This window comes from Notechis scutatus, chromosome 2, assembly GCF_049901735.1.
Source record: "Notechis scutatus isolate UNSWTSFEM ecotype Mainland chromosome 2, rNotScu1.2, whole genome shotgun sequence".
NCBI lineage: Eukaryota > Metazoa > Chordata > Lepidosauria > Squamata > Elapidae > Notechis > Notechis scutatus.
In genome coordinates this window covers 55,594,163-55,621,096 of record NC_142010.1, presented here as the reverse complement: position 1 = coordinate 55,621,096, position 26,934 = coordinate 55,594,163, and the positions used below count along the sequence as shown (strand labels likewise).

Below are 26,934 nucleotides of genomic sequence, written 5' to 3'. Positions count from 1 at the left end.
GATGAAAATCTGGTCCTCCAATATCAACATGCTGAATGGAGATGAACCTCCATTAGAAGACAGTCTCTTCCATATAAGGCCACCTTTGGAATCAGAATGTCTGTTGAGCCAAGAATCTCAACTTTGTCAGTAGCTGCTTTAACTTAGGAATTCTTTTCCAGATGGGCATACTCAGTTCACAGAAGTCTAGGGGGGTTTAGCCCTGCAACTTACCAATGAGGGAGTGGGGGACAATATCATGCTTTATGCTACAAGCCATCCCACTACTTGTTTTCCAATTTAAAAAAAAACCTGAATATCATAAATTTGCAAAGTTCATGAGGTCATGAAAACCAAGCATTCTGTAACCAAATATGGAATTATTTTCCCTTGCTATTTTATATCAGATTTGTGTGCCAAAAAAGAAAAGAAACCTAGTAAGTAATTTCATCTTCAGTTATTGGAGTGATGAAGGTTATGAGATGTGTGAGTTTATTTGCTGTGACTTGTCCATATATTGCATTTTTCCTTTTTCCGGAATCATCTCGATTTCTTTCAGTTGTGTTCTTATTTGTATTTGCTTGCTTTGCCCCTACACATTGCTGAAAACAATATTGAGCATGGGAAAGGTGTACTTTAAGTGTTTAATATGTGACATGCAGTTTAAAATTCCAATAATCTTATAGTGACTTAGTAAGACGGGCTCATTCAAGCATTCTCTGGTTAAGGATTGGCAAGCATTTTGGAGTGCCCATACTTTGTCTGAGGTACTCCTCATTTGTGACTCCAACCTTCTCATGACCCAACTTTGTTTACATCCATCTGGCTTTTCTCCTGAAATGTGCTGATCAAACAATACAGTCGTGAAGCACCTGTTATTGAGACAGCAAAGATTTGGTTTATTTCTTATTTGGAAATATCAGTTCTGCTGGCTTATTTTTTATTTATTTCCTATGTTCAGGACTCAAAGAGCACTAACTGCATGTTGGAATTGGAGAGATAATTTTATTTTTAAAAAGAGTCATATTAGCTGATTAAAACAGCCACTGGATCTGTGTGTTGCCCATTAGTATCACAGTTATTCTCAAAATTTCTGATATTGTATGTCAAACTGACTTTGTTCAATTTTTAATTCATTTTGGGCATTATTAATCATACACAACATCAGAAGGATCATAGTTTAGTGCTAGAATACTTGCTTTTAGGCAGAAGATCTGTGGTTTAATCCTTAGCCCTTTTGAATAGATCTGGAGAATTTTCCTTTTGAAACAGTGGTGGTATTCTACTGGTTCAGCCCAGTTCTGCTGAGCTGGTAGCAGCGATGAGCAGCAGAGATTGAACTGGTTCTCTCTGCTGGTTCTGCTGTTGGACTCACCTGCCCACCTGGGCTCCCGTACTCACCTTTATCCTCTGCTTTTGAAGTGCAGCTGCTTTGCCTGGCACAGCAGAGTTCTGCATGGCAGCTGCTGAAGCAACTGAAGTGCAGGCTTGCAGGAGGTGAGTTGGAACGCCTCTGTGCCTGCACAATGCCTCTGCGCCTGCGCAAAGTGCACATTTCGTGCGCACATTCACCAAGCCACGCCAACCGAACTGGTGGTAAAACTTTTTGAATCCCACCATTGTTTTGAAACCTTTCAAAACTATTAGTCAAGGTATTAGTTCATATCACATAACTGACTTAAACCATTTCTACCCAAAATGCAGCCATCTTTGTAGGAAGCTCACCTACCAAAAAATTGTCTTTGAAACTGTTGGCAAACTCCAACTATTCTAGCTCTATTTTATGTTAAAACTACCCCTTTCTATCTTAAGGCTGAGTATAGGTGTTCTCACAACATACTAATCATTAACCCTACCATTGATGAGTTAAGCATGCTATGCGAACACAGCCAAGTTTTTAAAAAAATACACTCTGATGGGAAATAGTCTGGCACTGTGTAAACCATTTTCTTGTTTTCCTATCTACATGGTGAGATTTGGAGTGATTCTGCTTAAAACATAACTCTACACACAGGTTAAGGGACACTTCTTTATGTTTGGTGTTGCAACATATTAGTTTGCAGAAGTAAACCAAATAGAAGCATGAAATCATATTTAGATTTTAATATTCTCCTCTGAATTGTCCTTGGAACAGTGTGGAGCGCAGATATTCTTTGCTCATGCTGCCAGTACCCTATGTCCATATTTACAACATAAACCATCTGCTGCAGAACTCTGTCGGCATATGGCAGTGGTGTCATGTCACATATAAGCCTTTCCTTCAGTAGGCAATATTGTTTATTCTCTTCTCATGAGGCCACAAATTTTTTGTTTGATGTAATTTCTGTTTATGAAAAAGTTAAACAGAAGTATGCAAATATTCTGACATTTTATATGTAATTACAAACATTTGCACCCTGCCTGCTCTGTTCAGGGCTATTTTAGTGATGCCTGGAACTCGTTTGACTCCCTCGTCGTTCTTGGCAGCATAGTAGACATCGTTCTCAGTGAAGCCGATGTGAGTATTTCCCAGCAAACACCCGCAATCCCACTGTGCTGTTTTTTTCTCTCTCTTTCTCCTTCCCCCTGGTCTTTCTTTATCTCTGTTTTCCCTTCCCCCCTTTTATTGTGTTATTTGGACAAGTCACAGAACTTTGGATATTTTCTTAACTCCAAATGCAGGACAGACATAATTCCTAGTTTGCTTCCCGTTTTCTCAGATTTGAGATGGAAAGATGCAGTACTGGTACATTGTGTTTCTGTGTTATAACACTGTCCTTTTCTTCTCTTTCTTTTCTGTTTCTGTTTTCTCGTGCTACTGAATGCTTGTCCTAACAGCACTATTTCACTGATGCATGGAACACTTTTGATGCCTTAATTGTTGTTGGTAGCGTCGTTGATATTGCTATAACCGAAGTTAATGTAAGTAACCCTATTCTCCCCATACAAAGTAATGGCTGATCATTTAGCATCAGGGTAGAAAAGAGTAGTTGGAAGAGTCATACATCCTTTCGCCTTCTATTAAGAGATGGATTTTTATACCTTGTATGGAAACTGGAGTTCTATTATTCGTACAATAATGTCTGTAGACTGTGTCCCCAAAAGTAAAAGAGGAATCATGAATTCTAGTCACACGTTCCTATGACAAAGATTTCTAATAGAAATTGAGATATCACATTCAAAAGACCACATGGTCACAACTGCACAACATGAGTTTCCTCAAGCACAATGAGTGACCTCACAAGCTGCATAGGCCTGATTCACTTTGCTATCCATGAGATATCTGCATCATTAGCAGAGAGCTATATTTGGGACTGGGGATAAAGGTGGAAGAAAGCGAAGAAAATTAGGTTGTATTGCAAACAGAAAAAAATTGATAAAGTATATATTATCCAAATTTTAATAATCATATTTTATAAATGGCCTTACCAATTCAGTGAAAACATTTTATAATTAGAATAATACATTTTATTGATATAGGAGACCTTGCTTACAATTAGAGTGTAGAGCTCAGTTGTAAGCTTTTCAGGATAGATTGTTTTTATGTTATAAATTATATCTAATTATTTATAATCTCTCAATAACATTTCTCCAGGGGAAGGGAATATTCAGCAAGCTCCAAATTACTTATAACGTATGTATTGGAGTACACACACACACACACACACACACACACACACACACCTTTCTTAACTACTCTGTTATAATACCTTTTTGATCTAATTGTAAAATATAACTGTGAATTGAGAAATTCACAATATTAAGTTTGTGTACCAGGAATGGTCTTGGTATAGATACAATTTTGGATAAGCTATTTACTTTCATCTTGCTTCATCCTTAATCCAATAGTACCTGAAATTTCCTTTAGTGAATTCAGAGCACTTGACTATATCTGGATTTGGAGACATGCTAATATGGCATCTGATTTGTACAAATAAACTAGCTGGTTTGTTGAACAATAATAGATCATCTTGTGAAGTTTGATTTCTTTTTTTCTTCTTCTTCTGCTTGCTTCTTGACACAAGAAGATTTGCCATTTGTTTCTGAACTTAGTGTTGTACATGTCTGTATTTCATAGTCTGTTTCTACAATTTATGTATTATATTTTTATCACAATGTTTTTTCTCAAAAAAATCAGAATTGTGGGAATAGCCTTTCTTTCATTATTTTATTGTCATACTGTAAATAGAAATGTTACTGAAATATTGTGATTGGTTCAAATTAATCCAATATTAAACTCAAAATTCCTGAAGTTTTGTATCCTGCTCTTAAAAGAGATAGTCAGACAAGAGATTCAGGTTTTGGTGCAGAACTGATGGAATATATTGAAGAGTTATTGTGATTTGGCATGCAGACCATTGATATAAATCCTTCAAATATTACTCTCAATTGTCCTTAAGAAGTATGCTTACATTTAAAAAAAAACTGTGTCTGTACAAAAGCTGGCAAACAAAGAGGTTTTTATTTCACCTTATTATAGCTTCTCTAAAATATACTGACCTAATGATGACCTTGAAGGAAATGGGCAAGAACCATTGTATAAACAAAGAGGGCTGAAAATTTCCTCAAGTTCTGGGAAGCAAGGTATTATTCAAAATAATTCAGGCAGGTTCTTCCCTGATTTCATTGGAACATAAGATGGGGAAAAAGTACAGGTAGCCCTCATTCACTGACTGCCTTATTTAGCAAATGTTCAAAGTCACATTGATGAAAAAAATTGCTTAGTGACCATTCCTCACATTTATGAGCATTGCTGCGTCCCATAGCTATGTGACTGTCACTTGGGCTCTTTGCAACTGGTTTACAACAAAAGAGTTACTAGATAAGGAGGAAGTCATGTGATATTTTGCTTAATGATCATGGTGGTTTACAAATGGGAAGGCCTTAAGCCAGTCACAAACACATGATTTTCCACTTAGTGATGGTGGCCGTTAAGTGATCATAGTTTCCGGTTTAATTATGGTTGCTAAGCAAAGTGGTTTTGTGTCATTGATCTATTAAGGACATATGCCTCATGTTTATTTGGGGCAATTGCTTCTTTGATTTAATTTATCAAGCAATAATGAGCTTTTGTTGACTGGCTATAAAGAAATGACTTTGCCTGAGATGTGTGAAAAGGGTACATAGGCAGAAAGAGCTGAAACTTTTTAAAAGTCCACAACAGCCAAATAAGATTCAGAAGCCTCTCAGATAGAAGCCTCCCTAACTTATTAAATGATAAAGAAGAAGAGAAGGTACAGCACAATCAGATTTGCAAGATTTGATTATTATAGCCAATCTCACTAAAAGTATTTTTAGCCTTCTTGTGGAGTTGATTTCCTGCTCTGGTCTAGCTAATGGCTCTGACACTAGTTTTCATATTCGTTTTATTTTTAAGAGCTAGCTCTAGTTATCTAAATCGGTGTTTCTCAACCTTGGTGACTTTAATACCTGTGGACTTCAACTCCCAGAATTCATAGCATAGCTGACTGGGGTATTCTGGAAGTTGACATTCACAAGATTTAAAGTGTCAAGGTTGAGAAACACTGATCTAAATGATTCATGCTGGATTATATACTACAGGCTTACTGTGGTGAGTTTTTTTGTGAAATTTATGTTCCGAAGTTGAAAAGTATAATAAACAATTAGAAAATATATTTTATATTGTCTCTGTTTTATTATTAGACAGTCAAATAGCTGTGGTTTTTGTGCCAGATTTCCAAAACTAGTATTAGCAATTAGCTAGCCTTCCCACTTGGGAAAAAGAAGTCAAGTGTTTTGGAAAATTCACTATGGACATACTTATTTTTATAAGAACTTATGGTAATATTAACATGTCAGGCTAAGAAATAGTTTGGATGGTTATTTTAAGAGCATGTTCATGAGTTGTCTGCACTGTCTGCTTCAACAAAACAAACTTTAAAATCAAGGTGATATGGAAGAAAGTAGATTCATATTTATGTATTCAATGGTATTTACTTTGAATGATGGATTATCAACCCTTCATGAAGCATGGAAGGATGTTTGCTGTGAGATATGATTCTTGTCAAGTAAGAACAAAAGGAAAGCTCTTCATTGCTAATAAAATCAGTCTTTTCCCTTACATGGGATCGCAAGTAACCACAGTCCCAAAGTATGCATATCATGTGATCAGGATCCAGAAGCATCCTCTTCTACTGTATCTTATTTCTCTTTCTTCCTTGGTTACCGTTGGGTGATGGTATTTCAGGGTGCATGACTGTTGTTCCAAAAAAGCATAGACCTGTTTTCTATATGGCAACCCTTTGATTATATTTCCTCCTAGGTTCCTTACCATCCTTGATTTCTTTCTTTTGGACATCTTCCACTTTACGTGTGTCGTTCCTAAAATGTAATGATAAAAACTTTATTCAGCATGCAGTCTGAACAATGTGGAACATCAAGGAATAATGATATCTTTAAAAAACTAAAGCTTTATATTTGTTCCCAATGTTGTCTTCTGCGTTGAGCACATGACGAGAGATCTCATGGGCCACAATTACAGGAAGGTAGATTTCATCTGAAATTTAGGAGTTAAAGAAGTTAAATTCTGGAATCAGTGATTCCACTAGGTGTGCCATTCTCTGTTGAGGCCTTTCAAGTATATCAGCTATATTTTGAGACAGTTCTACACTAGATTTATTTAGCTTTTAACTATTTTGTGCCACTTTTCAAAATTATTTTGTGATTATGTATTTAATTTATATCCCAACTTTCTCCCCCGAGTGCATTCAGGCAGGGTTTTAAAATGGCAGGAAATCTTGTCCCCTGTAAAACATGCATTGCATTCACAACTTACAGAATAAAGAAGAGTGTTTTGGTTACATGCTTGAACTGCCTTCTTCATATTTTTCATATGTGCCTGCACTCCTTATTCCAAAGATGGCTATGAGCTCAGAAAAATAAATGATGTATTCAAAGAAACTACAAAAACTTTAAATTAAACCAGGTATGAAACGGAAAACAGAAGCTACAAATAGATACATGCAATCAAAAGTAAAATAAGACACAAGATTGGAGAAGAGGATTTTTATATATTTTGATTTTTTAAAAGATGAATGTTTACCTATATGCATATCATCTATCTTTTATCTATCATCTATCTATCTATCATTGTCTGTTTTTCCGTCCGTCCACCCACCCAAATAAAAGTATATACCTTGTAATCCAGTGGTGTTAAAAATGTCATCTATAAATCTAGCAGCTTAAAAAATTCTAAAATTATTTTTAGTAAACTCATTACCTTTTGGCAGCTATAGCTATCTTGTGAAAACAGGATGCAGCATTAGCAGTGTCAACAGATATAAGCCATTTCATTAGAACTCAAACTGATATCAGTTATCTGTAAAGCCAAATGTGGAGATTAGATAATAGCACTTATACCCCTGATAAATAAATAACGTATTTGTGATATCACACTACTCTCCCCAATATTTATTTATTTATTTATTTATTTGATTTGTCAATTGTTTACAAGATAATAAGTACAAGTGTATACATAGTTGTGAATATATGAAATGGGTACATATAAGAAAAATAAAAGAATAAGAGAAACAATAGGACAGGGACGGTAGGCACGTTGGTGTGCTTATGCACGCCCCCTACAGACCTCTTAGGAAAGGGGTGAGGTCAATAGTAGACAGTCTAAGGTTAAAGTTTTTGGGGTTTGGGGAAGAGACTACAGAGTCGGGTAGAGTATTCCAGACATTGACCACTCTATTGCTGAAGTCGTATTTCCTGCAATCAAGTTTGGTGCGGTTTACTTTGAGTTTGTATCTGTTGTGTGCTCTTGTGTTGTTATGGTTAAAGCTGAAGTATTCATTGACAGGTAGGACATTGCAATGTATGATTTTATATACCATGCTTAAGTCGGACCGAAGACGGCGTAATTCGAGGTTTTCTAGTTTTAGAATTTCGAGTCTGGTGGCGTAAGGTATTCTATAACGGGTAGAAGAGTGGAGAACTCTTCTTGTGAAATACTTCTGGACTTTCTCAATTGTGTTAATATCACATACGTGATAAGGATTCCAGACTGATGAACTGTATTCGAGTATTGGTCTAGCAAATGTTTTGTATGCTCTGGTTAGTAGTGAGATATTACCAGAGAAAAAGCAACGTAGGATTAGGTTAACAACTCTTAATGCCTTTTTGGCTATGTAGTTGCAGTGAGCTCTAGCACTTAGATCATTAGAGGTGAGTATTCCCAGGTCCTTTACAGAGCTTGGGTCATCAACAAGATCTTGACTATTCAGTTTGTATTTTATTTTCTGATTTTTTTTACCAATATGTAAGACAGAGCATTTATTTGTTGAGATTTGGAGTTGCCATATGTTAGACCATTCAGATACATAGTCTAGATCTTTTTGAAGGGTAGTAGTATTGTCTGTGGTATTGAACAGCTTTACATCATCAGCGAAGAGAACGCAATTGCTCTTGATATGATCACAAAGGTCGTTTATGTAGATTATGAAGAGAGTTGGTCCTAGAACACTGCCTTGGGGAACACCACTATTGACAGGTACTGGATTTGATAGGGCGTTCCCAATTTTGACCATTTGTTGTCTGTTTGACAGGAATGCTTCTATCCAGTTATTCAGTTGTCCAGAGATACCATCAGATTTTATTTTTAGGAGTAGTTTGTCATGTACCACTGAATCAAAGGCTTTGCAGAAGTCTATGTAGATTGCGTCTATTGCTTTGCCCTGATCGAGTTGAGTAGTCCATATGTTTTTGCAGTGTAAGAGTTGCAGATTACAGGATAGTTTTTTTCTGAAACCAAATTGTTTATTGGAGAGTAGGTTGTTTGTCTCTAAATGGAGGATGATGGATTGGTTAATAATTGATTCCATGACTTTACAGGTGACGCAGCATAAGGAGATTGGTCTGTAATTTTCAACTAGGCTTGGGTCTCCCTTTTTGAAGATGGGAATGACTGTGGCTTGTAACCATAGGTTGGGCAAGGAGCTGGTTCTGAAAGATCTTTCAAAGATTATGCTTAGAGGTTTGGCTATGGCAGCGGATAGTTTTCTTAAGAAGTAGGCACATATTCCATCCGGTCCAATAGATAGAGATGGTTTTAGGTTGCGTAGTGCTTTTTCAACATTGTCTACTGTAAAATCGATATGTATTAGATCATTATTGTTGTCTGTGGTACGGCTAGGAAACATTGGGCATGATCCATTACTGTTTACAAACACTGAGCCGAAGAATGTGTTAAAGATGTTGGCTTTAATGGTGTCGTCGCTGCAGTCTTTACCATCAGGTCCTATCAAGGGAGGGATGGACCTTGAGTCTTTTAGTTTGTTGTTTACAAAATTGTAAAAAGCACGGGTGGAATTGGTGCTTAGAAGGTTTTCCTCTTGTTTAATGTGGTAATTGGTGCATTCGGTCTTTATCTGGTGGCATAAATTTTTATATCGGTTTTTGAAATTAGCAACGTGACCAGATTTGTTTTTCCGCCAGAGTGATCTCTTTTTGGATTGAAGTTTCCTTATTGATATGGGTAATCTGCTTTTTTTTTTTTTTTTTTGGAGTTGTTGTTGGAACATATAGTTTGATGACTCTTTTGACTTCAAGTAAAAATATGTTGTAATGATCTTCAACAGTATTGCATCCAGTGAATAGAGATTGCCAATCGAGGGATGAGAGATCGTTATCTATAAGATCATAATTGCCTTTTTGAAGTTACAACTAGGGATGACATCGTTGTGGTGATTTTTGCGTGACGTATGTTGAGGCAAAAGTCAATCATATTGTGATCACTACTGGAAAAGGGTTCTTTGGTTTGTATTCGGTAAATTAAATTCAAACTATTGCAGAAGATGAGATCGAGGCAGTTGTTCAGTCTAGTGTTGTTGGTTACTAGTTGTTCAAGACCTAGATTTGTAATAGCATTGAAGAAGGTTGTGTGTATGATTTCAGTTGTACAATTATTTAGGGTCCAGTCAATATGAGGTAGATTGAAATCTCCAAGAAAGATAAAAGGGTATGGGCAGGATGTAGCCCATGTTAGTAGTGTATTTAGCTTGTTTATATGTTCGATGTCATAATCAGGTGCTCTGTAACATAGTAAGAATCGAATTGTGATATTTAAGGATAGTTCACAGATGATGGTTTCAGGAAGGGCAAGCTCCTGGGTAACTTGGATATTTTTAGATGTAAGGATTTTTATAGAATATAGCAACACCACCTCCTCGACGATTTTCACGATCTGATCGGTAAACATGATAGTCTCTTACTGTGGTAATGGAGTCGGGGAGAGATGCATTGAGCCATGTTTCACAGACAAATATAATGTCGAAGTTAGCCATATTTAAGAGGATGAGAAATTCAGGTATTTTATTCACGAGGCTTCTTGCATTGAGTAGTTTGCATTTAAGTCCGGCAGCAGTTGGGATTGAGGTAGTTGGGGCGTGCGTGCCTAGTCTTGGGTGATGGTGGGTGGTGGGTAGTTTTGGGTGATGGTGGGTGGTGGTAGGTGGTTGAGGTAGGGTAGTGGTTGAGGGTAAAAGTTGGGTATTGGGTTGCGTGTCTTACTTTTGATGCAGTCAGCATGGTAGTCAATGTACAGGTCCTTCTCTCCATTGTCTAGACGGGTTTTGAGTTCGATGCGGAGTGCACGGGAGCGGGCACGTTGCTGTATGGTTAAGTCAGGGCGGCAACGGAGGTTTTTGTGGTTGGTGTTGGTTTTGGCGAGTGAGTTTATAGTGTAAATGAGTTTACGTTTGCTTGATTCATTTTTGCAAATGATCCTGCACAAGCGTGGGGCCACAGAGCCGTCTCTATTTTTAAGCTCTCGGTCAATGCGGGAAATGTCAAGTATTTCATCGCCGGAGATGGTTGATGCTTGGTAATAGTAACAGACTATAGTTTAAAGGGGAAGAAATGAATGATACATAGCAAGTAAGTAATCATTACTTGTAATCACAAGTCATTCCTCCTTATTTTATTTCTTGTGACTTTTGCCTAGACAAGATAAGAGATGTGTCATATTTGTTTCATTTCTAAAGATAGGTTTACAAAGATTCTTAAAATCCACATAAAAGGACTTTTCAGCATATTCAGCATATTGACTTCCAAAACTGTAGACTGAGATGTTAATATACATAATATAATGCAAAATGAAAATGAAAAAAATGTTGTGAAAGAATCCTGGGAGACATATTTAGACATTCAAATAAAATCCAGGTTAGAGCTCTTCTTTTGTCCTCATACTTCAGGCACATTTAGTCCTTTAAAGGAGCAGTTCTCAACTTGTGGTCTGTGGTTCCCTGGAGGGGACATGATAGCCAGATTACAAAGTGATCTAACTGCTTTTGGTAAAATGTTTTAATAAAGTAAGGACCAAATAGTCCATTTTCTTAGCAATTCTAAATATTAGGAATCTGTACCTTATGCACATTAGCCAGTATTAATTAGCATATTCTCCTGGGTATGAGAGTATTGCCTCTTATTTGAGCAAAGAACATACATCAAATATTATATTGTTAAATGTCAGAAAATATTTGGGGGTATTTTCTAATATGAGTAGACCCAGTTGTAACTTAATTGCTATTACAGTTTATATTCAGATGACTGGCCATATGAAGCAAGGATTTGGGAATTTCTCTCACTATCTCTTGACTTTTATCTTTATTACCATTGCAATTAACTCGATCTGTGCTCTGTATGTATTTATGTCTCTCAGAGCAAGAAAATCACATTTGCACTCAAGTAATGGTAAAGCAACAATGCACTCTTTATCCTAAGAATGTGAGAAAAGCTTTTTTTAAAATCAAGTCAATGACATCAATAACCCAGTACTCTTCTGCTGTCCCCAGGAACCAATCAAATGTTCAGGATGTTAAAGCAACCTTTTATCTCAGTTGTTCCCAATCAGGTGGTAATTTGAATTCCACAGAGAGTGGAAAGCCCCCATGGATAGTAAATGCTATTAGCCTTATCATCACAGAATGTTACTGCCAGCAGTACATCTGCACGTACTATGGCAATATGCTGCCTATACTTCATAATGATTTCTTGACCAATACTCATTTAATAATACATGCAAACATTCTTACAGGAGCTGTATTTCTTGCTCCCTTGTTGTTGCATTTGTGGTTTCTCTTCCCTTTAAAAATACAATCACCAAATTATTAAAATCTGAGACTTTTCAAAATTTCTCAGTTCCATATTGTTTCTTAAGAAACAAAGTTATTAACAGATTGTCACTGGAACTTTCCATTCAGTTTTTATTTTCTTCATTTAATTTGCTGGTGAACATAGAACAACTTATACTGCACTCGAAAAATGTTCTTGTAGGATAGTATAGATTAACTTTCTCCATCTTCAGAATTTACCTGGACTAAATTTGAAGGTTTGCAGTTCCATCATATCTAGAGAGTGCAAAGGCAGGAAAGGCAGTGATAGACTGTAAAACAGGGACTTCTCTGAAGTTGATAAGAATTTAGATCTCTGTACTATGAGAAAATTAGAATAATGATGAAACTGAAGGACAATTTTTTATAAATCATGAATTATTATCCATCTAAATTCAGATGTGCCTTTAAAGTTACCAACACAGTGTTGATAACTTTACAGAATGCCAAGTATTCATCTTAGACCATATCCCTTACTTGTAAGTTCACCATTCTATGGAATCTCCACCAGTGAATAATAGCCCTTCGTCAAATCCTATGCTGTTATGAAGCATTATGATAACCAAAACAACACAAAACAAGTTTCAAATACCTCTGAGTTTTATAGTAAAAAGGACAATAATTTATATAGAGAGGCACCATTCTTTTCTGTTTCACTTTCTCTGTTTCTCTCTTTACAATTTCTCACCTTAAAAATTGTGATATTGTTACTTCTATACCATCAGCTCCCAACTCAGTTAGGATAACTACCCACAAATTGAAGACTAGTGGATCAGTAGAGCTTTCCCTTACCTGATGGTTTGCAGATGTGTTGGGATTCTGCAAATTACACAAATGTGATAAGAAATTGAGAGGCTGTGTTCCAACAGATATGGAAGACATCATTTGGGGGAAGGATGATTTAAAGGAAAGCCTATCATAATAGTCAACTATGGTCAGATAATTTAATAATAACAAAGTGTATTTTACTACAGTGTGGAACATAACATTTTGCACAGTTCTGTTAGTAACGTAAATGACTAATGAAGGCATTGGTCAAAAGGATTTTTTTTCTTAATCAGCATCATATTATGAAACTTTAATTTGAATTCTTTTTTCCCCTCTTCACAGTATCATCAAGTAGAATTATTTTTCAGCATCTTTACTTTGATTTTAATATATAATGTTCTTAATTTTTTAAAGCCAAAGCCAAGTGAAACTGTCACAACTGATGAATCTGGGGTAAGATAGCAAACTAACCCCAGTGATTGTACCTCTACTTCAAGTTTATTCTTTTTATTATTCTTTCCTCCACTGGTTTTTCTGTATTTGTCCTATAAAAATGTATGCAGTGATTGATTTTGTTGTCAATGTACCTATCAAAGAGTACCACAGGCAAATTCAACTTGACCCTATTAACAATGTGGAAAGCATGGAAATGCATGTGATGAGTGAAGCATTTGTACAGATTTTGTGTACCAGCATGTAATTTTTTTCCTGTCACCTCATAATTATAAAATGGAAAAGGACCTAAAGACACATATTCCAACCTTACTTCTTTCACCTTTGCATTTGTTATTGTTTTTCTTTTTCCTGAATTGTTCTGTATTCTGCTTTTTAACATGATTTGATTTCTGTATAATACCCTATAGAACAGTGAAGACAGTGCTAGAATCTCCATCACATTTTTCCGTCTGTTCCGAGTTATGCGATTAGTGAAGCTCCTCAGCAGGGGAGAAGGAATCCGAACTTTATTGTGGACATTTATTAAGTCATTTCAGGTATGTGTAACATTTAAAATAATTGCTTTTTTCGAGCCAAAATGCAATGTATTAGGTATTGCACGGTGAGCCAGAGTGAAATTCAGTATAAACAATGGTGATGTGTATTATCAGGATGTTCAATATCTCTGTGTCTCTCTGTTGTGTGTATACATTTGTATGTGTGTATTTTTGTGTGTATGTCCGCATGAGTATGCATACATATTGATTGGAATATATATTTACATTATTTTATTTATTTTTAGTTATTTTTTACATTTATGTACTGCCCAGCTCCCTTGTGTGTCTGAGGATGGTGGTATACAGGGTGGTGGTATACAATAAAATGTTAAAATATAAAACAGTATATATAAAAGTTAAAAACATTTTAAATATTTAAGAGGAGACAAGATATTAAAATTAGTTAAAAGGGGAAGAGAGGGCTTTCAGGGGATAATTGGCTGACCCCATGACTGCATATTCCCCTGGGCTCATCATGTAAGGCTGCAGAGCCATGTCTTAACTCCTGTTTGGCATACTAGGAAAGTTGGGGTAAGTCTCACCTCTGCAGAATAATATTCCACAGGGTGGGGGCAACAGCTAGAATCCACCAATAAGAATTCTTTAAATGATGGGATCTGTAACACACCCTTCCTGCCTGGTTGGGTGGGATGAGCTGAGGTGATGGGATGAAGACAGTTCCATAGGTATTTGGCCCCATACCAACAAAGATATGATAATGAGTATAGATCTGAATCAGTGGTGAGATTCATATTTTTTTACTCACAGTTCTGTGGGCGTGGCTTGGTGGGTGTGGCAGGGGAAAGGATACTGTAAAATCTCCAGTCAGAGTTGGTGTTTGCCGGGTCTCCGAACTACTCAAAATTTCCGCTACCGGTTCTCCAGAACTGGTCAGAACCTGCTGAATACCACCTCTGATCTGAATAATATAATAATCTGCATAGCACTTAAATTGTGCCCAATTCTTTGCAGTTCTGATTAAATATTTTTACAAGAAATTGGTGAAGCATATTTTCTGTGTGCCCATGATTACAAGGATAATAACCTGGTTCGTAACCATTACCGTTACTCCAACCATGCTAATTCTTGATTCAGAAATATGCCATCATATTTCTTAATTGTTCAACAGGATGGAAATTACTAATTGAAATTATTAGAAATTGTGGTGTACTAGTTTCAAAAGCATTTATTAATCATAAAGTCTAATCCTGTACAGATAGTCCTTGACTTACAACCACAATTGAGCCTAAAAGTTATGTTGTTAAGTGAGGATTTGTTAAGGGAGTTTTACTCCATTTTATGACATTTCTTGTCACAATTAAGTAAATCGCTGCAGTTAGGTTAGCAATATGGTTGTTAAGTGAATTTGGCTTCCCCATTGACTTTGCTTGTCAGAAGTTTGCAAAAAATGATCATATGACCCTGGGACACAGCAACGGTCATAACTATGAACCAGTTGCCAAGCACTTGAATTTTGATCACATGACCATGGGGATGCTGCAAAGGTTGTAACTGTGAAAAACAGTCATAAGCCACTTTTTTCAGTACTGTAATAACTATGAATGGTCACTAAATGAACTGTTGTAAGTCAAGGATTACCTGTATACGTTATTTTAAAATAACATTTAAAATAAAATAAAATAAGACTCACCTTTATGTAGAGTCACCACCCTGAAACAGCAAGCAACATTGAAGTCAACACATTAGCGTAATTTAGTACAACATACTTTCATGTGTAGATAGCATTTTAATTAACTGTATTTCTCTGCCAATCCTGCCAATTTTTATTTATTTCTGATGAGTAGAAATTAAAAACAGAAAAATGTATAGTCCATGCATAATAGCTTCAAAAATAGGTGCAAGTTATTATTTTTAAACTTCTTTTCATTTTAGGCTCTACCATATGTTGCCCTTCTGATAGCTATGTTGTTTTTCATCTATGCAGTTATTGGAATGCAGGTAATAAAAACAAATTATTTCCTGATGAGGAAGTACATGATGTAAGCCAGTTATTAAGGGATGGCATATTGACAGTCTCTTGTCAAACTGTGTTAGAGTACCTACTGTATATAGAGAATGTGCTAATTTGCTGCCAACACTTTCATTAAGACTCTTGGCCAAACTTAGCAGTTAAAGGATTTTTTTTTTAATCCCTGGACTGAACTGCAGTCAATGCTATTTAACTCATTCACAGATGGGAAATGAGGTTTGTGTATTGCAACACCTTATTCTATATAGTAAAAGCTTGCAAAGAAGCCATAACATGGCAATTGATATAGTGATAGATAAACCAATGAAATAGTTAGTGATCATTAGCATGGTAGCAGTGCAACAGAAAAAATACATATTAGGAATTAGGATTGAAAACAGCAGAACTAAATATAAACAGGATCTTTCTTTAAATATTATAGAATTAGAAAAGTTGCCGATAAATATAATAAACATTTTGAAGGGTTAAACTAGCTGCTCCTTAACAAAGTGCTAAAGTATTTGGCCCTTTTAATTCGCGGTTGGGGAAAACAAAGCACATGAGAATGTATAAAAGCTGTAAATTCAATCCCAAAGGCTGCTTGGCGGGTTGCAAATTTCTGCCCACTGTTTTATTTTCCATTACTTTTTCTCCAGTTTCTTTCAGTTTCCTTTTCCACTTCTTACAACTGTACTACTTTCTTTCACTCAGTCTTGCTCTGGGCCTGTTTGTCATAGCACAAAGATGCTCCACCAATCATTTTTAGGGATATTTCTTCCAAGTATATGCCACAACTCAATATCTGTTTTGCTACCATCAGAAAATCATGCCATTCTAAAATCTTGTTGCATACACAATGCATGCCCACCAACGTAGAGAGTCAGAAAGATAACCCTTGATAAAGATCTGCATGAATTTGGCCAAAGATTTAAGTTTAGAATGTCCAAATAACATTTAAAATTGGTTCAAGCAGATTCCTTCTTAATTCTCTATAAACTATAAGGAGGTGGAGATACAGCCCAATCAGACTTTCATGATTCTTTTATAAGTCAATCTAAATATAAGTAGTTATTATGTGAAGCTGATTTTATGGTCTGGTCTACCTAATGACCCTGATACTGTGCACCAGAATAGGTCTGTGTTGTGCTGCTATCTATGTTGTTAATATGCAAAATCCCATGTGAAGATTGAAATTCCAACCCAAAGGAACATACTCAATCCAGTGAAAAGCCTCCGTCAATTGTCTGGTGACTACTCCATGCGCTTCATGCTCTCATCAATTGAATAATTAATTTTCAAGTTATTCATTTACACGGTTAGCAGCAAACAATTAAAGTTTAATTTTTAGCTTCTTGCTAATAAGCCAATTGGTTGACAGAAGGATGAAAGAAACAAAACCAGCCCTATAGTGTCCAAACTCAGCATCTTGAGGAACAACATAGAATAGAATAGAATTCTTTATTGGCCAAGTGTGATTGGACACACAAGGAATTTGTCTTGGTGCAAATGCTTTCAGTGTACATAAAAGAAAAGATACATTTGTAAAGAGTCAAGAATCATCATATTAGAGAAGCAACCACATTCTGAGTATAACACCTTAAGCTGTTCCCTGACTGCCTCATCTAAACTGAAATACAAGCAAAGACCCTCCAGCCACCCACAACCAGAAGAAGAAATGAATGACATAGATGAGGACAAGACAATAGAGATGGAGATGATGCAAGGGCCAAATATGGCAAAATGGCAAACAGTGTTCTGGATGTTAGAGAATTAGATAAATATGTTTAAGCTGCCCAAACATCAGTTAACTAAGAAAGACGGGAAGAAAAAAAAACTAGTTTTAACTGGAATACTGATCTATATAAAGGCATTTTTGTCTGTAATAGAATTTCATCCAATTGATTCATATCTAAAAGTCATTTATTTGTTTATTTATTTATTGGAATTTGTCAAACAAAAATGAGAATAATAAGAGAATAAAAATACAATGACAGGAATGATAGGTTCGTTAGTGCACTTATGCAGGCCCCCCTCTAATGGACCACTTAAGTATGAAGTAAGGTCCACTTGTCAATTTGTGACTGAAACTCTGAAAATTTGTAGCTGAGACAACTGAATCAGGCAGGGCATTCCAGACTTTGACAACTCTATTACAGAAATCATATTTTTTACAGTCAAGTTTGAAACTTACATTGAGTTTAAAGCGGTTGTTCGTGCACATATTATTGTGATTAAAACAGAAAAAGTCATTTACGGGTAAAACATTACTACATATAATTTTGTATGCAATATCTAGGTTTGACCACAAATGACGGAGTTCTAAGTTATCCAAACCGATAACTATTTTACCTAATTATTTTATCAGGTAAAATAATCCAGAATAAGAGATTAAACACCAGGAGAGCTGAAGTTTACTACCAACCTGTTTTGTAAATCTGACAATTATGGCTAAGGAACAATGTGCCAGTAAATAATAATAATAATTATTGGAGTTCAAAAATAAAAAAAAGGTTTCGTATTACAAGCATCTGATTCAATACTGCAGAAACCCAACTGTGGGGTTTATTAAAATTGCAAAAGGTTACCATGAATGAACTGTTACTTCTCTTTCAGGTATTTGGCAAAGTTGCTCTGAAAGATGGCAATCAAATTAACAGGAACAACAACTTTCAAACCTTCCCCCAAGCGGTGCTTCTTCTCTTCCGGTAGAATTTATTTGTTCTTACTGGCATAAAGTTCATAAGAATCCATTTTGGTCTGGTGGTTAAGACACTAGGTTAGAAACCAGGAGATTGTGTGTTCTAGTCCCACTTTAGGCATGAAAGCTGGCTAGGTGATTTTGGGCCAGTCATTTTCTTTCTCAGCCCACAACATCAGGCTAGGGCAATAAACCAGTTGACCAATTCCTGTTGCAATCAAATGGATCAGTCCTTGGTTGACCTGAAAAAAGGATACCCTGAATTTGTGGGAAAACTCTAGGAAGAAAAAAAAGAGTTCAAAAATATGTGGAAAGATTTTGTGGTAGGTTGTGAAAAAACTCTTTGTTAGCATACGAAATTAATCTTCTGTTCCTTCAACAGTACATATAATATATAGGTCAAAAACAAGTAAAATATTTAACGTACCTTAATCTAATCTAATGGGACATCAGGTGAATCATTATGATACTTTTGCAGGAATTTCTGAGTATTCCACATATATTTAGCCTGCCAATGAATTAAAAATGACAGTGAAGAAGCTAGAATGCAGGAAATGCAGCTTCTTGCTTGTTCTCTATTATTTGGTGATTTTTTAAAAAAATGATTTTTACCATTTTTCAGACCTTCGATGTTTTACTTAAAAAGAAATGAAAATATTCACTTTAACTTCTACCATATTGTAAACAGCCTGAAACAGCTGTCCCATTCAATACTTTTCAGAATGCAGAAAGAGCCACTTCATGAGTAGATATGCTTTCTGTGGTCATCAGTAGCTAACAGAAAAAGAGAAAGGACTGCAGGAGATAACCTGCAGTGACTTCCAATTAAAATGTTGATTGCCAAAGACTGATACGAGAATGTGTAATTGAACATGAGTAGACATTACATATGAAAAATAAAAGGCAATTTAGGTCGCCTAATCATGTACTGTCTACATATATTGTCCTCAGTGACTGCCCCAAATAACACTACAGTACAGTTAGGTAAGTCTGTGTTAAAAGTATACATTCAATAGCTGCTGTCTCCCTGTCCTGTCCAATGGGGTTACAAGAAGTATCAACAATAAATTAAAAAATGGGAAATTCATAGGAAAAGCAGAAGGAAAGCCCCATCCAGGGAACAGAAAGTGCCGAGGTAGCACCATACAATTAGAAAATATATAGTATAAGCTAGTTAAGCAGCAGACTAAAGTTCAGACTAAGAAAATTTGGTGACAGTGGGCATTGGTGGAAGTTACCATGAACGCCCTTTCTATCTATGCTGCAAGAGAGCCCAGGATGGGTTGACTCCTTCCTATGACGTCATTTAGCTGAGTCTGTACTAAGATATAAAAGCCAGCCCCCAGGAGAGACCCCAGCTTTGATGATACTTGACAGACTGAAAGGTGTCTCTGAAAGCCCAAAATAAACACAGAAATATGTCTTACCCTCTCCAGACAAATCAAGGGAGGGGCTGGGTTCTCTTGCAGCATAGATAGAAAGGGCATTCATGGTAACTTCTACCAATGCCCATTCTCCTCCATGCTGCATCAAGAGCCCAGGATGGGACATACCAAAGCTTGCCTGTCCACGGGTGGGTCCTCGTCTGGCTCATCACAGCGACTGTGGAACCACTTGTTGAAGCACCCGTCTGCCGAAGGCTGCAGTTGCTGAGGCAAAGGCATCCAGATGGTAGTGTCTGAAGAAAGGAGATGGGGATGTCCACATGGCCGCATGACAAATCTCCTCAAAGAATTCTTGGGTTGCCCAGGCAGGAGAAGTGGCCGCGCTTCTGGTAGAGTGCGCCATCAGACCTCGGGGAACCGGAAGGGCCGCAACTTTGTAGGCCTGCTCAATGCAAGACCTGAAACACCTGGTAATAGTAGGAGAAGAGGCCTTGTGCCCCAAGTGAGAAGGGAAAAAGGAAACAAATATGGCTTCCGACTTCCTGAAGGAGGAAGTGCGCTTAATGTATATTCTAAGAGCCCTTCTTACGTCTAACGTGTGGCACTGCCGCTCTAAGTCATGGTGCGGGAAAGGACAGAAGTCAGGCAAAACAATGTCCTGGGACCTGTGAAACCAGGTGTTAACCTTCAGAATAAATGAGGGGTCCAGACGAAGAACAACCCTATCATTGTGAAAGGAACAAAGGTCCTGTCTGATGGAAAGAGCAGCAAGCTCGGAAACCCTCCTGGCAGAAGTGATGGCAACAAGGAACACTACCTTCAGAGTCAGGAAACAGAGACACACTGTTCTAAGGGGTTCAAAGGGGGGCTTTGTAAGGGCATTAAGGACCATATGAAGGTCCCAGGAAGGATCCTGTGAACCACCAGAGGGTGCAGGTTGGAAGCCCCTTTCAAAAACCTCCTGACTGAAGGGTGATGAGATAAGGAAGGAAGCGAACCTCATGAAAGGACCAAGGAGAGGGCCACAACCTGCCTGCATAAGGTGTTGGAGGCCAAACCTTTCTCCAGCCCATGCTGAAGGAAGCTAAGAACTTCTACCAACTGGGCTGAAGCAGGAGAAAGACTCTCCCTGAGGCACCATCAGGAAAAAGCCTTCCAGGTGGCATCATAGATGCACCTTGTAGAAGGTTTGTGAGATGCCAGGATAGTGAGGATGACCCTTTCTGGAAGATCAGCCTCCTCTAGCCGCTGCCGCTCAAATGCCACATGGTCAGCTTGAACCACTGGGGCTCTGGGTGGAGCAGGGCCCCCTGGTGAAGGGAGATTAGATGGGCTGGGATCCTCCAAGGAAAAGCCACCAATAGGTTGACCAAGTCCACAAACCAGGGCCTCCTTGGCCAATAGGGTGCCAGGAGGAGGAGCTCCGCACATTCCTCCAACATCTTCTGAATTACTGCCGGAATGATGGGAAGCGGGGGAAAGGCGTAGAGGAGACCCTTGGGCCATCTGCACCGAAGAGCATTGGTCCCCTCCGCTCCCTGGCAAGGAAACCTGGTGAAGAATCTGGTGACTTGGGCGTTTTGAGGAGTGGAGAAAAGATCCACCTCCGGTGTTCCGAATCTGAAGGAAAGGTCCCTGAATAGAGATGGAGGAATGGACCATTCTGCCTGGTCGACTAGGCTCCTGCTGAGCCAGTCAGCCTGGGATTTGTCGACCCCAGAGATGTGGTCCGCCTAGATCGACAACAGGTGTTTCTCTGCCCATAACCCCAACCGTAGAGCCAATCTCATGAGGGCTTTGGACCTCGTCTTCCCTTGCCAGTTGACATGAGCCTTTGCAGCCATGTTGTCCATAAGGACTAGAACATGAGAGCCGGTCACTGATTGCCTGAAATGCTTGAGAGCCAGAAAAATGGTTCTGAGCTCTAGCCAATTTATGGGAAGGTTCTGCTCTGATCTGGACCAAACACCCTGAGCTATCTGATCCTACATATGGAAGCCCCAACCCAGGAGGCTGGCATCGGTGGTTATCACTAGCTTGTCTGGGTCCCTGAACAGGAGTCCACTCCAGATTGACGGGGAATGCCACCAATTGAGAGATCTCCAGATTTGTGGTAGGAGTGGGACCTTGATGGATGAGTGGCTGGTTCCTGCTCATTGGTAGGGAAGCAGGAACCATCGGAGGGGTCGGGAGTGGAGCCGAGCCCATGGGACAATGCCAATACAGGAGACCATCTTCCCCAGAAGTTTGGACAGCAGCGACAGGGGGACAATTTGATGTTGCTGGATCTGGCTGATGATCTCTGCAAGGCTCTTTCCACGAGCTCTTTCCACGGACAGGAAAACCTGGCATGACATGGTATCGATGACTGCTCCCACGTGTTGCAATTTGGTTGTGGGAGAGAGCTGGCTCTTTTTGGTGTTGATGGAAAATCCGTGGCTCTGGAGATCTGACAGGGTAATTTGCAGATCCCGATGGGCCGCATGGATGGAAGAGGACAGAATCAAAATGTCGTCCAAGTAGCATTGGATCCTCACTGGAATAGAACGCAGAGATGCCATCAATGCTTCCAGAACCTTTGTGAAGACCCTTGGAGCCGATGAGAGGCCGAAGGGAAATGCTCGATAATGGTAATGGGTATTCTGATAACAGAAACGGAGAAATTGGTGATGATGAGGCCAAATTGGGATGTGGAGGTAAGCCTCAGTGAGATCAATGGAAGAGAGGAGGTTGCCCTCCCGAACGCTCTCTAAAATAGAATGCAGAGCCTGCATTTTAAATCGCCTGTATTTTACAAATTGGTTGAGAAATTTAAGATCAAGGATGGCTTGCCACCCCCGTGAGGCTTTGGGAACGATGAAAAGGCGAGAGTCAAGCCCACATCCCTGTTGAGAGGGGGGAACAGGTTGAATAGACCTGATTTCAAGAAGGTGCTGAATGGCTTGATTCATGAGAGCTTGCCTTGAAATGTCCCGAGAGACAGGGCAGATCAAAAAAAATTTAAGGGGTGGCGTTAGGAAGTCCAATTGTAAACCTGGCCTAATAGTGCTGAGCACCCAGGCGTCCATCGTTGACTCCTCCCATTTGGAGGCAAAGAAGGCTAGGCGACCTCCAATGGGTGGGGAGAACAAGGGATTACTTAGAACGACGGAAGGAATGCCCCCTCCCCCCCGAAAGGGTCGTTTACCAGTAGAAGGTTGTTGCCTGCCAGATGCTTCCACCCGTTGGTCTTGGCATTGGGAGTACAGCCTCTGAGAGCAGGGGAAGCGAGATGAGGTCTCTACTCGGAAGGCAGGAGGGCGATAAGGAGCAGGGCAATAGTCGGCTTTCTTCCCAGAGGAAGAGAGAATTTTACATTTATCTCTGGTTTCAATGAGATAAGGTTCCAGAGCATCACCAAAAAGCTTATCACCTGTGAATGGAACTGAAGCCAGCTTCCATTTTCGGCGTGACTCCGCCTGCCAATTTCGGAGCCATAAAAGTCTTCTTGCTGCTACAGAAGATGCCATGGCCTTGGATGCAAATTTGGCGGAATTGAGAGTGGCATCCGCAGTGAATTCCGCCGCTTATTAAGGTCTTGGTGAGACCGAAGGTAAGAAGCAGGCAATCTATTCTGGAGTTGGCGCAGCCACCATATGGATGCCCTTGTGAAAAAAGATGCTGCTGTTGAAGCCTTAACAGCCCAAGCAGCGGCCTGGTGATTGTGCTTGAGGGTCTGTTCAGAGCGTTTATCATCCAGTTTCAGGATATCTTCTGGCTCCATGGGAGTGCCAGAAGATGAGAATGAGGCCAGAACCGGAATGTCAACAGAAGGCACTGCCAGGGCATTGTCCAGAGCTGTGCTGACATTGTAGAAATGCTTATCCAGAGAAGATGGGCGAGGACCTACCGAAGGAGAAGCACACTGTTCTTTGACCATGTCCAGGAACAAAGTGGGAGAAGGCAAAATCTCTGCATGCACTACAGGCTTGGAGAAGAGCGAATCCCCTTGGCTAGAGGGATTTCCTTGTGGCTCTGGAGCCACTTCCTCTGGCGACAGCTTGGCAGTGACTAAGGCCTTGCTGAGTAATGGCCTGAAGAGAGTAGGTTTGAAGACCAATGCAGAGGATGTCTGCTCTGGGCGAGAATCCTCTTCCTCTGAAAGATTTTGGTCAAAAATCTCGCCCTCTTCACACTCTTAATGAGAAGAGTAACTGTGTTCAGATGGTGAAGGCCGTCCTTCCTCATCAACCTCCTCCCATTCTGGTAGAGAAGAATGGACCCTGAGGTCCTAAGGCCTGTGTAAATCAGGGCAACGAGGCAAGGAACTTATAGATTGAGAAAGGAAAAGGGCCTGAACCCTTTCCAGAGGTTGAAGAATTGGCTTGAAGCCTTCAGCCAATCCCTGCCTAATGGCCAATGAGACAACATCTTGGATATCCCCTGGTCTATGCTCAAAGGTAGAGGCAGAAGGCTGAAGGCCTGCTGCTGTGGGAGTGAAGGTGGCTACAGGCCTGGAGGGAGGGGGAGGAGCATAGGGCCCAGAAGCCTGTTGGAAATAAGGCCCAGATCTGCTTAGATCCTGAGCATCTGATTGTACTGCAAGAGCCTCAGGAGACCAGGATGGAGGATGGAAAGGCTCATAGATAATTTCTCCTCCCCTGGGAGGGCTTGGCTGGGGCCCACGAGTGTCACCTGAAACATGCTGTAGTTGCACTCCCTTCTGTTGAATAGTTCTGTTGAACTGCCTCTCTAGAGCTGCATGTCTGCGCTTCTCTGCCCTCAATTCAGCCTGAGTTGCCTTCTTAGGGGCTAGAGCCTTAGCTTTGATTTTAGCAGCCACCTCCCTCTGGACTGATTGGGTGCGTTGCCTACATCTTTTTCTCTTATTGGGCTTAAGAGACTGTTCCACTGGGGGGAAAGCTCTGCCTGAGCCATATATTGCTCCATTTGTAGAATAAAGGCTCTTCCGTTGGAAAGAAGCTGTTTAGAATTTTTTCTATTAAGTCCCTTAGGGTATAAATGGCTCCCGGGCTTACAAAATGGCCACTTACCTCATGGTGGAAGGCTTCAATCCAAGATGGCCGCTGACGAGAGGAAACAGGCTCCAAGATCAAAGAATCGCTCCTTAGGCTATACAGAGCCCCGAGCGAAGTCAGCAAGGGAAAAATGCAGCATCCAGCCACACGATCAGCTGGCTTGTGCTCTTATCAGTTTGCTGATCGTTTATATGATCGCTCCAAACTGCAGGCGTGGGGGAGGTCTACAGACGCTGCCCAGCTTGCCTGCACAGAGCTCTGGTAACGCTGCTCCCAACGTTGCAGGAGAGAGAGCCCTGCTCTCCTGGAAGAGCAGCTGCCCAGATCCCTGGGAGCTGCTTGAAGCGAGGAAAAAAAGTACTGAAGATCGCTGGTGAGTGCTATCTAACAGAACGCTTTCAGAGACACAGCTACTGACTGAAAGGAGCTGAGTCAAATGCTGGGGTCTCTCCCGGGGGGGGGGCTGGCTTTTATATCTTAGTACAGACTCAGCTAAATGACGTCATAGGAAGGAGTCAATCCATCCTGGGCTCTCGATGCAGCATGGAGGAGAATTTGTCTACCAAGGTATGTAGATTGTGGGGGACTGGCTGCAGTGGTACAGGAAAGCAAATGATGAAACCTGTATTTTTACAACACAACAAAACCATGTGACTTACGTTATCTGCGCTCAATGTTGGGATACAAATATTCACGTTTCATCATTTTTTTCAACAACATGGTTTGTCCCAGATGCCCATAGATAATACTCTCTTAAAATTGGTTTTGTCTATTTTTTTTTATTTTAAAAATGGCTGTCTGCCTTGTGTAAGAATCAACAAAAGCAATAGAATAAAACATCTATAGATCAAATAAAAAACAACATTCATATAGTCAAGTGGTATATATACTAAAGTATCAGACTCAACAACACAAACCACACTTACATTGGGTTTATCTAACTGCCTGGAAAGTTATGTTTTTTCGTCAATATCTGGGGAGGGTGGAAATCAAGACTTCACAGTCTTGTGAAATCAAGACTTCACAGACCAGGAGGGTGAGCAGGATGCATGAGGAAGCCTGCTTCATAGGTTAGGTGCCATAACCGAAAGGCACAGTTGGTCCTTGGTCTAACAAGATGGCATTATTTAATAGAAGGGATGGAACAAATTTAGTGGGGAGCAACAGAAATGATCTTGGAGAAACTGTTCAGAGGTGGCTACATCATGTGAAAAAACATGTTTTAAGCTTGTGAAAAAAGGAAGGATTAGGAAGAGATGCAACTTGGTTCCACCCTGACTCTCTGAAGTATAAGAGGAAAGGAGAACTAGGATACCTCCTGCGTTAATTGTGCCATTCTCAATGGTTGCCTAATGATATATAGTAATAGGAGTTCTGTATATTTTTGTGTTTCTGGGCTGCTTATTCATTTAACCCCTAAATTCATGTGGGCTCTAGACACTACATAAACAAGCTGCTCAGGAATACAAAAACATATAGAACTCCTATTACACTACGTCATAAGGCAACCATTGAGAATAATTACTAAAAAAAAAAACCAGGATAGTACATTAATACTGAAAAAATCAATGTTCTTATACTTTCAAGATTTTAATGGGAACAGACATAAAGATTTAATATATATTTTAAATAAACAACATAGCATGATATCTCTTTACTGTGCCCGCACTCACATTGTCTGGGACCATTATTAGGAAACAATAATAGTAATGTTATGCTAGAAGAAACAATATTATTTGTCTTATTTTATCTTCCTTTGTTCCATATTAAAGGTGTGCTACAGGAGAGGCTTGGCAAGACATCATGCTAGCTTGCATGCCAGGAAAACGTTGTGATCCAGAGTCTGATTATAACCCTGGAGAAGAATACACATGTGGAAGCAATTTTGCTATTATTTATTTCATCAGTTTCTATATGTTATGTGCTTTTTTGGTGAGTCTAGAAAGTAAAATTTTTGAATGGCTAAAATTTGAACAGTCAAATGTACTGAAGATTAATTCTATTAATTCACA

General features: G+C 39.1%; 1 protein-coding gene across 8 annotated transcripts in view; it reads left to right on the top strand.

Annotated features, from left to right (window-relative positions):
* Positions 1-26,934, top strand: part of CACNA1D (calcium voltage-gated channel subunit alpha1 D) — a 249,273-nt gene that overhangs the window by 173,536 nt on the left and 48,803 nt on the right. For 3 of the 8 annotated variants that reach the window (XM_087954781.1, XM_087954779.1, XM_087954780.1), the window contains exons 30-35: positions 2,797-2,880; positions 13,275-13,313; positions 13,724-13,852; positions 15,746-15,811; positions 18,435-18,526; positions 26,695-26,854. In XM_087954781.1, coding sequence (XP_087810907.1) covers positions 2,797-2,880; positions 13,275-13,313; positions 13,724-13,852; positions 15,746-15,811; positions 18,435-18,526; positions 26,695-26,854 — 570 coding nt within the window. Of the gene's footprint in view, positions 1-386; positions 417-2,392; positions 2,477-2,796; positions 2,881-13,274; positions 13,314-13,723; positions 13,853-15,745; positions 15,812-18,434; positions 18,527-26,694; positions 26,855-26,934 lie in introns of all 8 variants that reach the window. The other 5 variants (XM_087954782.1, XM_087954786.1, XM_087954784.1 and 2 more) reach the window with 4 other exon arrangements.